Source organism: Eurypyga helias, unplaced genomic scaffold (assembly GCF_000690775.1).
Source record: "Eurypyga helias isolate BGI_N326 unplaced genomic scaffold, ASM69077v1 scaffold7115, whole genome shotgun sequence".
NCBI lineage: Eukaryota > Metazoa > Chordata > Aves > Eurypygiformes > Eurypygidae > Eurypyga > Eurypyga helias.
Window position 1 is genome coordinate 4073 of NW_010253402.1, and position 16569 is coordinate 20641.

At 38.3% G+C, this 16569-nt stretch overlaps 1 protein-coding gene across 1 annotated transcript in view; it reads left to right on the forward strand.

Annotated features, from left to right (window-relative positions):
• Nucleotides 1-436: 436 nt before the first annotated feature.
• INVS (inversin) overlaps nt 437-16569 on the forward strand; it is a gene marked incomplete at its 5' end in the record, with an annotated part of 32891 nt that continues 16758 nt past the window's right edge. The window contains 5 exons of the mRNA XM_010152663.1: nt 437-647; nt 4774-4929; nt 6426-6655; nt 8263-8369; nt 11661-11873. Coding sequence (XP_010150965.1) covers nt 437-647; nt 4774-4929; nt 6426-6655; nt 8263-8369; nt 11661-11873 — 917 coding nt within the window. The remainder of the gene's footprint in view (nt 648-4773; nt 4930-6425; nt 6656-8262; nt 8370-11660; nt 11874-16569) is intronic.

The window sequence follows — 16569 nt, forward strand, 5'->3', positions numbered from 1 at the left end:
TTTTTTGAGTAGTCAAATTACTGGAGTTTGGCAAAGTAAAATATTTGCATGTGCAGTCATACTTAAAATTGGAGGAAAAAGAATATGTCAGGAGAATATTTTGAAGGAACATTATTGTAGCATCGTAGTATTCCAGTAATGTTTTGATAAGCTGATGATATTTTTCCCATTGCTTTCTTCACAGTGACAGCAGTGTCTTTTACTTCCTTATGATGAACACATGATGTTTGACACTAAAAAGAGAAAAGTATGAAATAAATGACTGTTAAATTCATAGTTAAGGATGCACTGTGAACATTGACGAGGAAAAGGGCATAGGAGAAAATGCAGTGCTCCTGTTGAGCTATTACTCCATAGGAACATAAAAAGGAAAAGTGATGCTTTGATTTGCTTCATAAACAGCTAAATGAGACACAACAGTTTCTTGTTGTTATAGATTCCTTTTAATGTTAATTTCAATAATATGTCTTTTCAGGAAACAGTTGAAGTCTTTTTGAAACATCCTTCTGTAAAAGATGACTCAGATCTTGAGGGAAGAACGTCCTTCATGTGGGCAGCTGGCAAAGGCAGTGACGATGTCATTAGAACTATGCTGACTTTAAAATTGGATATTGATATCAATATGACAGACAAATACGCTGGCACAGGTAAGATGTTTTGCAGTAAAGAGCCACTGGTTACTTCCAGTCAGTGCGATTTGACTAAATAAAAAGCACTGTTAGAAGCTATATTAATCTTTTCCTGGATGTGTACCTTAATCATGAAAATATTTCTGCATTAGTTTTATTATGCGTGTGAGTCACTTCTTTGCCTTATTGTGGGAAAGAAAGACATCTTTTCTGGGCGGATTGGACAGGTTCATTTGAAGCATAGCAAGAAAAAGAAATGTACTACTATGCTGCTGTTTAGTTAGGGCTGTAATCCTGTGAAAGGAAGAGCTGTTCTGTGTTTTGAAGAATAAAATAAAATATAATTGCATAAAAAGCCCTCCGTGAAAAGGCCTGTTAAAAAAATTTGTCAGTAAATGAATAATTTGGAACAATATTGAGCAGACTAACCGGTGAAGTGGCTAAATTATCATCATGAAAATCATAAGTACTGTAGTTCTTTGTAGAGATAGTGTAATAAAGATTAGAGCTATTTAATTTCTGTGGTCCAAACAAGAGCTTAAACTTGATATCCCTCAAGTCTATCATCCCATTATCTGCCCAAAGCAAAAGATAAATATGCAACACAGGGTTTCAGAATTTAGGCATGCAAGTCATGAAATTCAAAATTACCTGTAACAACTATGAACTTATCTCCTTTAGTGAAAAATTATAAGAATTTGTGGTAGAAATACTGTACCTCTGTAATTCTTTGAGCAAAACAGAGTATCAGTTCTGACAGAGACGGGGTTGAAGGGAACATGTGTTCTACAGTGTGGGAAATACAGGTAAAAGTACTGGAGCTGTGCTGGCGACATCTGAATAAAAAGAGAGGAGAATGTGGATATATTTGGTATCATTTGGAGGGGTTTGGTAGCGGGGGGCTGCAGGGATAAGCTGTGTGGGAACAGGTCATGAACTATCTTCTGCCGTTCACACGCTTAGAAGGTAAGTGCAAAAATGTGTGCCTGTGTGTAAGTAGTGAAATGGTAGCCAAGCTGATAGTCAGAGCACATGCCCATGAATAATACAGTAAAGGGCATTTATCCTGGAAACTTATTTTAAACAAGTGAGAATGTGTATTGCAGTGCTTGTTTATATACATTTTAATATATTTGTTTCAAAGTATACTTAAGCATTATTGTTCGACTGCACACACACACACACACACAAACCTAGGCTACATGCTTAAAGGATTTAGGGAATCTGTCCCAACTAAGAAACAAAGGTATGAGTTTAACTGCTTTTCTTTTTTCAGATCACAGTTCAGATTGCTTACAGATGATAAATAAATGCAATATCAGGGTTATGGGATGCAGCATTTGAAAAATAGGATGTATGAATATTACTTTCATGTAAGAAAACCAAAATTTTTATTTCCTTTGGCTGCGTCGAGGTGGGGTCTTTACACAAAAAGCCAAATACGTTTACCATAAAATTCTATTTAAATATCTAAATTCTTGCTTTCCTTACAAATTAACGGACCAAAAAAATCAGTCTTTCCAAGTTATGTGAGTTTGTAATTTTTGAGTTTAAGAAATCTGCAACAAATCAAATCTCAGTCTTCGTGTTTGATGATATCATAAACTCCATACTCTACAATTTTAGTCTTGTTTCATCTTTTATCAGTCTCACCTATATTTGCTCCTTCCTGACAGTTCTCTTTTAAATACCTCACAGTATGTTGCAGACCTTAAGGTGCAGTTATGTTGTAGTCACTGTGCAAACCTCCTTACAAAGGGTTTTCTTCTTTGCAGACAGTAATCACATACTGTGTTTCTGAAATTACTCAGGTGTAGATTTCATGCTTGAATAATTCAGGTGGTTGGGTTTATTATCTTTCAGTCTTAAACCTTTCATAGCAGTGATGTGTAATCACCTTTTAATCTTGATTGTTGTTGTAGGGCTTTTAATCCAAGGAAATGAATGGATTTTCCATTTACTTGAAAGTGCCATTGTGTAGAACAAACTAATCGTCTTAAAGTGGGGAACTCTGCCGTTCGTTCGTCACTTACTGCCCAGCAATCCCAGTTTGCCCATTGTGCAAGCATGTGCAGCAGCCAGGGCTTTATTATCAGAGGTGTAAACCTGAAAGGGAGCCCGCCAGTAAATCACGCTCTGATTTCAGACCCTTTTTTTTTTCCCAAAGGTTTTTAATCATTCCCAAGTTTTGATGAGGGAAAAGTAGCGTTGTGTTCTGATGGGAAACTGTACAGTAATAGAAAATAGTGTACATGCCTCCGTGCCTGGGATACAGTTGCTGCGGAGAGTTCAAGGTTGTGTTTTTCTGACTTTTGTGTGCTGAATCAGTTAAGCTTAGTTATAATGTTGCGTTAACGCAGGCTTTTACATCTACTTAAAAAGAGCAGGCTCTCCATTCAGCTTTGCTAGAACATCAAGACTCTCGCATTGTGTAGGAGAATGACACCAAGGGAAAGGAATTTCCCTGTTCTCGGAGATCAGCGCTGCAGGAGCATTACAGGGGCAGCTTTATAGCTCTGCCGTCACTTCGTACAATGGAGAGTGCTCCGTCTGTCGGCTGAACAAAAGGCCTATTGTGACCAGCTGGCCGAAGAATCTCTTCAGTCACCGTGACTCCATCACAGAAAATTTGGCTTACAAGAAAATATTGAGCACAAAGTCCGACACAAGATGCCTGCGTCAGAATGAGTGATGGAGGGAAGAACAGGCCAAGCTGACACAGCAGCTCTTTTTCTATTGTATTGTTATACACACCCCATGTGTCATCTGATGGAGTGGTTTACTGCCTTTGGTTTCGTAAGAAATGCAGTACAAAAAGCAGAGCCTAGAGTTTACTGTGAGGTCAGACCTTGAAAACCAGAGCCATCCAAATGTACGAAGCGGCAGGGATCTCGTTCTTGTTGAATTTCTGCTGATAGCCACCAGCTCGCCTAGCTACTGCAGCTCTTGCTGCTTACGGGTATTTTTCACTAGTGTGATGAGTGCCCCTTTGCTTTTTAGCTGCAACAGTTAAACATTAGTGTCATCTGAAATGCATGATTTCAGTTACTAAGGCAGCGCTTCGCATAGTGTCCCTGGCCGTGACCCCAGTTCGTATAGGAAGCGCCACATTTGTCTGTGTCACAGTTCCAGTTCCGATCACTAATTTTGCGAATCCGTTTTAGGGCAACGCACTTCAGCTGGGTTTGATTCACGGACGGTAGGAACAACCTGTGCGGTTTCGCAGTGCCTGGGTAACAGGTTGTGCTGGGTTGCTGTTTCGTAAGCTGTGCGAAGCTGGTACCAGTGCTAAGCAGTAGCAGGCAAATACAAAAAGCTGACTGTTTTGATATGCTGGCTATGGCTCAAGAAGTAGTTCCTTCTGACGCTGGCCTTCCTGGTGTGCCTTTCTGTATAATGCCTCTGCTGGATCCTGACCCTGCCTGTTTTAACATTAGAGACATGTAGGTACTGTTTACAGCCCCACAAATTGAATTCTTACCAAGGCTGAATGTTTTTGAAATTGCGGGGGGGGGGGGGGGGGGAGGGAAATATGAACTCACTGTACTAAACATGCATTTATGAATTGCGCTGGTTTGTGTTTTCATTCTTAATTATTTGGATATTATTTGGATTATTTTTTCCAACTAATTCTGAAAAAAACCCAGCTGAGTGGTTGTCTGGAGTTAATTTGAATTGAGACAACTTTGCTGATTTGAAAGGAAAAAAAAAAGGTAGCAAGGAAAAACATTTAAGGAATAATAAAAGCTCTTTCACTGGTAATGGGTGCTTTGATCTCCCTTGGGGTGATATAAGAAATGCCACAAAACAGAGGCAGAAGTAGATCATGTTAGGTTCTTTTAATCAGAAGCTGCTAACCCTCTACATAATAAGCCAGTCTTGGTGGTGTTAAGGTTAAAATTCTTGTTTTTCCAAGTCAAACCCATGTTTCAGGGCCAACACTTTTTCTACTTATTGCTTTTTGCTTGTATGGCAAGGAAATGCGGTTAGTGATCGCTTGTCACAATTCTTCTGTTTCTTATGATTGAAAAGCACTTCTCCCCCCCAGTTTCAAACGTCTGACAATAATTTTGACTGTTCTAATTGTAAACCTCCAAAGCTCATGACGCTGTGATTTCTTTCTCCTACTACTTTATTCTTTTAGCACTACACGCTGCTGCCCTTTCTGGCCATGTCAGCACAGTGAAATTGCTGTTGGAACATAACGCACAGGTAGATGCTTTGGATGTGATGAAACACACCCCGCTTTTCCGAGCCTGTGAGATGGGACACAAAGAAGTGATACAAACACTCATTAAAGGTCAGCTGTTATGAATTTACAAACCTGTTCAGAGTTCCTGTGCTGCTTTCTGCGGGACTGGGAAAGAAACAGCATGGCTGAACAGGGGCTGGGGTAGAAAATTACTTTTCTAAAGCAGGTTTTGTCTGTAAGTACCCTTTGTGGAACAGCACTAGTAAATGTAAAAGGTGATCAGAATGTTGTGCAGAACGTCTAGAAGAGTTAAATATTCAGAACTGGGATAGTTCTTTTCACAGCTCCTTTCTGCTCAAGCCTTTCCAAGTATGATCTAGTCCTTCAAACTGCCTCTTCCCCCTGCAAGTAATTGGTTTTCACCCCCCCACCTCCCCCTCTGGTAAATAAGACCAAATTAACCTTTTTTCTCTTCTGTTAGAAGGCATTTTAGGCTTCTTTGAAGACTTTTTGACTATTTAAATTAATCTTAATTTTTTTAATGTATGTAGCAATCAGGAATCCTCAATCATTAATATTTTCCTCTGGTTGTTTTTTATAAGCAGTATTTTACTTGTAGACAAAAATAAGATTTAACAACGTACACAGTTTTAGATAACTGTAAAAACCCTGCTGAGGTGGAAGAAATACGGTAAAAGAACAGTGGTATCTTGGATGCAAAATTCATTTTGGCTTCACAGAAGAGTTCTAAGTAGCTAGAAGCAGTCTCCCTGCTACTTGAAATATTCTCTCATTTACAGACTGTTGCAGTATCCAGGTTACACGTTTCTTACAGGTTGCACGTTTTCTGTCAACCAACCTTTCTTACCCGGAAATGTGCTTCCCTCTGTGATCTGCTGGCCATGCTTTAACCTCCCGTTAAGCTCTTCCTCCAACTCTCTGCGCGTTTTTAGATGCAAGAAACTTGGTTTTCTGAATCTGAGTTATGTCTAAGGAAATATGATACAAACAGTCATTGTTCCTGGTAGGTTCAAGTTTTTATATTTGTGGAACTTTATTTTTGTACTGAGTTTTTGCATCATACAAGAACACATAGAAAATTTAATTATCTGCATAAATGAGTCTTAGCATGCTTGAACTAAAACCAAATCAATTTTTTTTTTCAAAATTTTTACACTGTGAATATTCTATCTTGTCTGCTTTAGAGGTTTAAAAAGATAGTTCATCTGAAGTCTAATTTTCAGAAGCGATTTTGTTGTTAAGAAATGAAAGTTTCACTGAAAATTAATAGGCTTGAAACAAATAAAGGCTTGGTTTTTCAAGAGCATTTGAGAAATCTGGAGTTTCTAAAGCATCTGAGAGAATACTCAGAAGCTTGTAAGAGAGTTAGATGCCAGACCCTCACCGAAACCATCTAGTTCCTGATTCATTTTGATTTAAGCTTTAGAATTTGAGCTACAAACCTGAAGTTACTTTCAGAAATATTTATTTGAATTGTCAGTTTACCAAATAAGTTCAAGTTGAGCATAAGGGGGCTTCTTTTTTTTTTTTTTTAAATCAATACTATTTTCTTTTTATGTTCAAAAATGTATTTGTTGTTGCAGGAGGAGCAAGAGTAGATTTGGTGGACCAAGATGGCCACTCGCCCCTTCACTGGGCAGCCCTGGGAGGAAATGCTGACGTGTGCCAAATCTTGATAGAAAATAAAATCAACCCTAATGTGCAGGATTATGCCGGTAGAACACCTCTGCAGTGTGCTGCTTACGGGGGTTACATTAACTGCATGATGGTGTTACTGGAAAACAACGCAGATCCAAATATTCAGGATAAAGAGGTATGTTGTTCTTCACTGGGCTATTTAATTCAGAGTAACCATAAGTCAAAACATTTTCCTTTTCTTCAAGGTCATTCTCTTCTTTTGGGACAGAGAAGAACATTTGCTGCTCTTTATCACTCAAGGAAATGCATGCTGACATAATTTTCCCTATGGCTTTCCTTGTAAAATCTTTAATGAAAATTGATATTTTAATATCAGTATGAATTGAAGATCCATATTTTTCCATATCACTTTTGATTTTTCCTCATGAAAGTGTGGTCTTAGGAGGAGTCGTATTAATCAGCTGATTTTTATCATTCCTTATGATAAAAGGATAACAGCTGACTTGGGAATGTGATCTTCTAGTCTGTAATGTGTTTCTTCAGCATAGAGATAGAGCAAGTAAGATATTGCAGGTGAGATTGCACCAGAGCTGCTTCAAGTACTTATCCACATAAGTAGCCACATATGTATCTCTCTTCCAGGTGAAAAAAACCCAAAGACTGATTAGTTTGTATGTTCTTTTGTGCCATTATTCAAGCAGTAAGGGAAATTAGGAGCCAGAATAATTGTGCAACATATAACAGATTTCTTTGTTGCATGATATAATTTCGCAGAAGTGGGTGGAACGTTATTAGTCAAAAGAGTTTCACCCAATTTGTTAAACTTTTCTGTAACTATCCATTGTAGGGCATGGATAATTCCAGATAATGGAAAAGTGGTGTTTATTATGAGTTCCACAGAGCACGCTGGAGATTTTCCAAGCTTCTACCAGCTCTGTTATGGCATCAGCGTGAGTACAGCTGAACACGAGCTCTACGTGTTTCACACAGAGACACTGCAGCATGCTCTTCCAGCCCTTGGGGCTCAGGGGGTGGCTTGCTAGCACTGAACTTAATGTCTTCATGTTTTCCTGCGGTACTCAGCGTTCTAGGTATTTCCTACATTTGGGGTTCGGAAAAGCAAGATGCGGACAGGAGGCATGGCCTGGGAATGAAGTGAAATATCTATGTTTTGTTGATATTACAGAGCTTGAGGCGTTCATATTGTGGTTCTGGGATCCTGGTCCCAAGAGTGGCCATGTGTGAATGAGCTGGCCGTGTACAGAGCGCAGTTTGAGAGTTGGACGTCCGCTTCATGCGAGAGAAATGAGGCTTCTGAAACCAAGGTCGTTTTGGAGCCTTTCTTTGTTTGCCTGGGCTGATAGGCTTTTCTCAAACTTCATCTGATTTCGAATTCTGTAGTAATTCTTTCAGTCTTGTCACCGTGTTTCGGAGCAGCCTAGAAAACAGTCTGAACTACAAAGGTTGATGAGAGCTGCTTCAGACCTGGGCAGTGTAACTGCGAAGAAAGCAACTTTAGAGCTGGTCTCTTAATACTGTTTTCAGTAGCTTTAGGTGAAAAAGCACTCGTGGTGTAATCTTGTTCCAAAAAAAAAAAAAAAAAATTACTTCAATTTTAAGTGCTGTATTCTTTTATTTTAACAAGGAAGTGTATTTAGAAGAATTACTTTGTCCTTTGTGTGCAGAAAAGCACTGAATTACAGAATTATTTACAACTTTTATTGTGGCATGATAGATTTTGGGGATAATACTTATTTTTATTCTGTTCTTCATCGTTTCCAGGGAAGAACTGCTTTGCACTGGCTCTGTAACAATGGATACCTTGACGCTATAAAGTTGCTGCTTGGTTTTGATGCATTCCCTAACCATATGGAGAACAGCGAGGAGAGGTATTGCTTGCCTGAATGCAGCATTCTGTAATGTAGCAAAATTGCTACTGATTTAAATGTTAAGTGTTCAGATACTGCCAGGGAATTGTGATCTTGCGTTTAAAAGGAGTGCTGTATCTTGGGCTTCAGTGGAAGCGGCTTTTCTAATGTGAAAAAGTCTCTTTAAGACGTTGCAACTTCAACTGTTTACACTTTTTTGTCTTGAACTTACAGAGATTTCTGCAAGTATTTACTCATTCCAGTCTTGTCTGAAATATTAAAAGTCTTTTTCATTCATATGAAGTTGACAGTGGATATATATGGACAAAGGATGAAAAGGCATTTCTGCTGCTATTGGAGTAAACTGGAATTTTTCTTTTCTATTTCGTAGGAATATTGTGAGAAGAAAGAAAATGGGAGAAAAGTAATGTTAGTTTTAAAGCAGTGGTTACAGATTACCTGGTGGTTAACTGTATTCTAAAGGCCTGGTTTAAAAAAAAAAATCCTCCTATAATCATAAAGAGACAGTACATTTGCATCCCTTTTCTTTGTCTCTCACTGACATATAAATAATAGTTTTTAAAAAGTGATTTGGGTTGTGGAGTTTGAAGTAGTCACCTGACAGTGAAGATAATTGCTATTAGCAGACATTTCTAATGCCTTTTTTTAGAGTAGACGACCTCCTCATAATTATAAATAAAATTATGATTGCTATGCTATATAAATTTGAATATTTCAACATTTTAAGGTCTTTGAAACCCGTATTTTAGTGCTGAATTTGAGACTTCCATGTTTATCCCTGTTTCTAATTGCTTTCTTCCCCTATTATTTCTGTTTCCCACTCTAAACCATTCAGATGTCTCTTCCTTTTCTGTTCTTATTTTTTCTTGAGAAACACAAATGAAAGTATAACTAGTTCCTAATTAAGTAGTGCCAATACTCTCTTTAGTAATTTTTGACAGAAAATTAAATAAACAATTGTAATTAAATTACTTTTAATAAGTAGGATTAAAAGCCACTATTTTGCCAGAAAGGAGGCTGCTATTTTCCTTACTTCATAGAAATGTACTAATGATGCTCAAATGTCAGGAAAAGGCCTTAGCTGTGGTTTTAGTAGAGTCATTCATTAGTATCTATTTTTGTTTCCCTGCTGGCATTAATATATATTCTTATGTATAAACCTAGATTACTCAAACTGTAATTAGCAGTATTCCAAATGTCAGTCCTTAAGCACTAGTCCATGTCCAGAACAAAACAGAACCCTAATATTTCTAGATGAATCAGCCTTTAATATAATTCTCCTAAAAATGTCTATTGTATATAAAAATGGCACAATTGCCTCTTATTGAACATCCACAAAACCTTGTTTTATTGTTAGGAAATCGGAAGTTTGGAAAGTAGAAAAGTGAAGTTGAGTGTTGCAAGAGAGGTTAAAAATAACCTCATGGATATATTTCATCTGTAAGTGGATAAAATTGTTTTTTAATCACTAACAATTTCACGAAATAGTACATTTTTTTCCAATATAGCTGTAGAAGGAAGCTTCCCTTCTTCACTTTCTTAGAGGGCAGCATGAGATACCAGTTCAAAATTCAAACATAGTGGCTAACACTCAGTAGGTTTGTGAAAACATGGAGCTAAGATTGCATCTCGGCTTTTAAGCTGCCCGCTTGCTTGCAGATACGTGAACAAATGCTACTCTGGAGGGTGGTCGGTTTGTTGTTCTTTGCAAATTGATTTCATAATCCAACTTGACGTCCTGGGTGCATCATGTGACACCAGGCTAGCTGCCGCTTGACCAAACTCACGCTAAATTACATACAACAGCTGATGGCTGATGTCTTCTTTGCGTGTTTTCCTGTGAAGCCAGCTTGATTTAAAAGCTACCTGCTTTACAGATAACCAGTGGAAAAGAAAATTTATAACAGGCTTTGAACTGACCCAACAGAGTAATGGCTGGTTGTGAGGAGTGTATGTGTGCAGCCTTGAATAGGTAATAGGTAGTGCCCAGTCATACAAACCCCTACTCAGGTTTGATTTGAGTGATTTTTTAGTTTTAAAGGCAGCTCTAATGGAGTTAGGGAATCCACATTTAAGAATATGGGTCTTCGTAGCTGGGATCCGTAATGTAATACATTGTCTGGGTACATACATGCCAGTAGCATAAAGTTTACTCAAGTATCTTTTGTACCTGTTAATTAAAATATTCAAAACTAGGGATACTTTCAAAATGTGTTTTTCTGAAATGAGGTCCCTTCTGAAGTTCCCATTCCTGGGTTATCAAAAATCTGTATCTCTTTAAATGCTATCAGCAACACACCTTGACATGCACATTTTCATGTTCTGTCATTGCCTTTATTCCTGCAGACACTTCGGTTCAGATACTGTTAATCTTTCCATCAAATCATTGCTGTGTGGCAAGTCCAATTGTGCTTTCTGTCTGGTTTTCTTTGCTTACCAGCAATGCGTCCCAGCAGGTTTCCATCAAGAAGAGCCCTAATTTTCACCATTGCGTGCGTTGACAATTACGATTTAATAGTCTTGAATTATATGGTCTTGATCATGGTTTGCGACTGGTAATTTTCAGTCACCAAATGCCTTTGCCTAATGCTTCAGGGTTGGTGAGGGAGGTGTGTACCTTTTGCTCCTGTGTTGACAACGGGAATGTTGGGAATTATTTGAAGGCGTGCTTAGACATTTTTGACACCATTAAAAACCAAAGCCATTTAATATTTTTAGTACCTGTGGCCATTTGAAAACAGACTTCATAGCGCTTTAAAAAACAAATGCTATCCCTTGATGCAGGTGTAATGCTGCTTGGTGAGTCATACTGTCCTCAGTCGTTACTGTAGAAGCAAAGCCAGATTTGACAGTAAACCTCCAGAACTTAAATTCATATGGAAGTAACTCAAATAATGTTTTAACTTGCTTTCTATTTAGATAATATTTCTACAGGAGAACCACAGTAACACCTTTTTAAGATTGCTTGCCTAAAGCAGTTGATTCTGTCGATAGGGTTTTGGAGGATTTTGATCGAACACTTCCTATAGTCTGCCGCCCTGCCCCCCGCCTCCCCTTATATTAGGAGACTAAAATAAGCCTTTAACGCAGTCACAGTGTGTAGAATGAGTAAGATTTAAAAAATACTAAAAAATTAGTAAAGCAGCCTACTGAAAGCAGTGTTTAATCAGTCTTCATACTACAAGTTGCCTTCCTATGAAATGAGGATAAAGTCAATGCACATTATGGTTAGAATTCTAGTTAAATGATAATTGTTGTGGGTTTGTTTTGGTTTTGGTCTTTTTTTTTCAGATATACTCCACTTGATTATGCCTTGCTTGGTGAACACCACGAAGTGATTCAGTTCATGTTAGAACATGGGGCTCTCTCTATAGCTGCCATACAGGACATTGCTGCTTTCAAAATTCAGGCAATCTACAAAGGATACAAAGTTAGGAAGGCTTTTCAAGAGAGGAAGAATCTTTTAATGAAACATGAACAGCTGAGAAAAGATGCTGCTGCCAAGTAAGTCTGAGATTTGAAATCTAACTCCAGCAAATAGACATTTGTCATAAGTTTGTCTGTATCTGTTTATGATTTTGTCTGTTACTCCTCATCACTTACTGTTCCTTTTAGTAAAATCCATTAAACTGTTAGAAGCATATAATGGAATTTTTTGCATACACTTATAGATGGAAATTATTTTCCAGATAATCCCAAACAAAATAGCAAGCTTTATATAATATACAAGAACCAGGCAAAATAACCAAAAGCTGATGATGTTAGCATCCATGAACCTTTACCTGATATTCTGTATGATGGTTAAAAGGCTTGGAAAACATTTATCACTCTAAGGTAATGGAAATAATTGTTGACATATCAAGTCTTTGAAATCAGTTTTGAAGATAAATTAGTAAGTAAATGAAGAAAAAAAAAGGCAGGAAAAGCCTGTTTTAATGTCTTAACTCACTGTTTCACAGAGGAGGTTGTGCTTTTCTAGCAAACTGAGCTCCTGGATTTTATTTACAACTTCTCTCTTGACAGTATCATTCTCTGCACTTACTTTTTCTGCTTTTGAATTAGTTACCATGAAATCATTACATTATAGATAACTAACATACACAATTCAGGTAGTCATTTGTAAGATGTGTAGGTTCTGACTGAGTTCCTGCCCTATTTAAATGAGGTAATGGTAGCAAAGTGGTGAAATTCTAGAATCAGAAGGTACATAAACTATTATGAAAATATTTCCCTTGCTTGGTCTTTATCCCTAAGGTTCATAATACGAAGAACAAATTAGCACACGGTTTTCCTTGAAGAAACCTAATTCTGGCATGAAAAAACATAATACTGTGAAAAGATTGCTGCATGATTTTGTAGTACTATTTCTGTAAGGAGGGGTCATATGAATAAAACACACAACATAAATATTGCACCTAGAGGTATTTTTGTTGCATCCATGTATCACAGACAAAGTCAGCTGCACTCTGCTTTATTTGAAATTTGGTAGTTTGATGTTCTGCAGAACCGGCCGGTCTGACCTTCAGTGGGTTTGAATGTTGCTACTGCTCTGCTGCTTGATAATTGTTAATGCCCACTAAGAAAGCATGCTAGAAACACCAGATAACTAATCTCTTACTCACATCTTTAGATCCTAAAGTTGTAACTTGCAGTCCTCCTACTATCTGGCTTTTTTTCTGAAGTCAGTAGAGGTCGAACCCATAATAGAGAAGCTGCCTTCAAACATATCCCAAGTATCTTATGTATTTCTTTTTAATGTGGAGAATTCTTCTTCTTGCTGTGTGGTCATGACTGACTTTACCAAATGAGGTAATTTTACTCTTTGTGATGACAGTCATTTGTAGAGAAATCTGTGATACCCCATCTAGAAGATCAAATGAAAAAGGATTGCCTCATGGAAATTTGGGGGTGATTTTATCGTTGTTTTCCTTTGTGAGTTTCTGGTGTACTTTCTGAAACTTACTGAGCTGCTGTTGATTTGTTTGAAAACAATAGAAACAAAGTCTGTGTACCAAATACCACAAAACCAGAATTAAAATACAATGGAGTGTACAAGCAAATCAAGTTGTCACACAACAAATTTTGTTTAATTGCTATTTTATGATCTGTCATAAACTGGAGGGGACATTATGTTGTCATCATTCTGCATACCCATCTGTGCATTCCGCAGCTAAAATTGGCCAGGGTGTTGCTGCATACAAAAAAACTAATATCGCTACTGATGTTTAAAAATCTGCTCTCCAGATAAAGGTAGACATTATGTGGGAATCCAGAATGATGCTGAACTCCTAGATTGAACCACCCCTGCAACTATTTCAATGTGTGTATTTAAAACTTACTTTATAATACGTTATTTTAGAGAGTCTCACTAATGTAAATCATTCCTAAGTCTGCATGTTTTTTTTAGTCTGTTTTGGTTTGGTTTTGGTTTTTTTAACAGAAAGTCAACCAGTATCTCATACCTGTATTATTTTCTGGTAAAGTTTACACTCACTGTATTCAGTGTCTGCAAAATATTTCTATACAAACATATTCTCCCATGTTGAACAGACCTATATCAGTATCAAGTAAACGGTAATTTATAAAATGAAGATTGATGTAGGCCAAAGCAACGTGCTTTGTCATTGAGCAAAGGGACGTATCAGGGGACTGGTTTGGCTAAGCAGGGAAGCCCTGACAGAGCTCAAAACCAAAAAGGCAATGTACAGGTAGGGATGGTGTCAGAAAAGCCAAAATTCACACAGAGTTGAGGCTTACAAGGGATGTGACAGGTAACCAAGTGAGCATCTGCCTCTACATTAATAGTAGAAGTCTGAGCAAGAAAAACGTGGACCTGTTGTTGAAAGGTGTGAAGTGATTTAGGGACAATAGACACAGGTGGGCAAAAGTACTCAGTGCCTTTTCTTCCTCAGCCTTCACAAGATGGTCTCCCACGCCTCTGTGCTTAGAGAACCAGTTCAAGGAGGAAGAGAACTGCCAGCTGTGAATGAGAATTAACTGAGCCCACACAAGTCCCTGGGGTCATTGCATCCAAGAATGCTGAGAGAACCAACTGGTGTCCTTAAAAGGCCACTCGCCGGCACCTATGGAAGATCACAGAGGTCAGGGATGGTCCCTAGTGAGTGGAGGAAAGCAAACATTGTCCCCAGCTTCAAAAGTGTCTGAAAGTGTAATCTGGGGAATTGCAGACCTGTTGGCCTCACCTTGATCCCTGGGAAACTTATGAAAGACATAAGTTGAAATGAGAGACTTTGACCGGAAATAAAGAGAATTTTTTTCACCCTTGGGAGAGTTGAGCAGTGGAAAAGGTTGGCCAAAGAGGTTGTACAGTCTCCTTCCTTAAAGGTTTTCAAGATCCAACAGGATAAACCCCTGAGCAACCCAGTCGGACCTCATAGTTGACCCTTGTTGAGCAGAACACTGGCCTTGATGACTTCCTGATATCCCTTCCGATATGTGTTACCTTACGATCCTATGATCTTTTAGAAGAGTGCAATGTTGATGGGGTGTATGACCCTAACAGCCATAAATGTAGTGATACAGTAGGTGCTCTTCTTCACTGGGAGTGAAAGCAACTGGTTATTAATAGGTGGGATGGAGAACCTGGCAGGAGGGAAGCAGTGCTTTAGGAGAGTAGCACAGAGACAACCTGTGAAGGAGGCGTTTCAAAACCAGTCAGGTTACATGCAGGTAAACTGATGAACTTTTAAAACATTTTACAAAGAGGTGTTTGTTTTACTTTTTATAAAACCAGGTCTTTAGGAATGTAATATTTCAGGGTTTAAAACTTTTCAGAGAAAACTGATGCCCAATACATTGTGTTTTGAAAGGGCTGCAGAAATCATTCGTCATTTGTTCACCTTCCTTTTGAATTTATCAGAGTAAGTTCCTGAATCCATACTTCTGTTTTTACTAAGTCTTCTGGATTTCATTCTGACCAGTTGGAGGAAACCAATTGAGAATGTGGATATGAAAGCGAAATGGATGAAAGTGAGTAAGACTATGTAACTCGTGGCATTTAGGAAGAGAAGAACAGCAAGAAAATTAAACAGTTCAGTTAAACAGCCTTCAATAGATTTAGAAAAATATTCCAGCGGCAAGAGAGCACAAGTAGATTATGATGTTCTTCAAAAAAATGGTAGTAAGGCCTGCATGCTGAGTACCGATAGGAAGTCCAGCAAGAGAGAAATAATGAGCTCTTCAGCAAACTGAAAAGGGAAAGCACATAGTGGAAACTTAGTGCAATTACTGAACTTGAGGGTAATAATAACATACAATGATAAATGACTGGTGGGACTGGAGAATTCACAAAATGATTCAAGTGTCCGCTTTCTCAAAGGGGAAGAAGAGGAGTCTGTAGACCTGTAAACCTCAGTCCCAGGCATGACAGAATTGTTGAGGTTGGAAAGGAACTCTTGAGATCATCTAGTTCATCCCTGCCCCGGCTCAAACAGGGTCAGCTACAGCAGCTTTCCCAGGACTATGTCCACTCAGGTTTTGAGTGTCTGTGAAAACGGAGACTCCACAACCTCTCTGAGCAATCTGTTCCAGTGTTTGGTCATGCCCACAGTAAAAAAGTGTTTTCGTGTGTTCAGATAGAATTCCATAGGTTTTAATTTATGCTTATTGCCTGCTGTCCTGTCAGTGGGCTGGATGTGTTGTGACTCAAGGGTGTCACGCTTTCAAAAACAAACAACGTGCTATATTTTATACAGCAGGAGACGGCTGTTTATGCAAGATTAAATACAGCTTCTCTTGGTCCAGATAAAGCTTCAGCAGCAGTAGGATCATAGCTGGAGATCTGGTTTTCAGTAATGATTTTTTAAGTAACTTTCCCCCCCCGCAAGGATAACTTTAAAATGCTCTCCAGGCTCATGGACACGTTCTGAATTTAAAATGACCTCCACATAGTAGATACAAAGAGCAAAGTGTTCTTAATGGAATAGAAAAGGTTGGATTCATTTTGGCAGGATCAAAGATTCAAAGCATCTCTGTGTCTTCACAAATGCTTAAGGCTGAAACTGTCCCTTTCCATCTGCTAAAGGCTCAGTTTCCATTCTCTCACTTTCGTAGTGAAATACAAATTTATGACCATTCAGGACAAGATTCTGTTGCAATTAAAGTGGAAAATTTTGGCATGCCAGCTCTGTTATCACAGTGTAGTTTTCTAACTTTAGAGCCAAAATTTGGATCCTGCTGA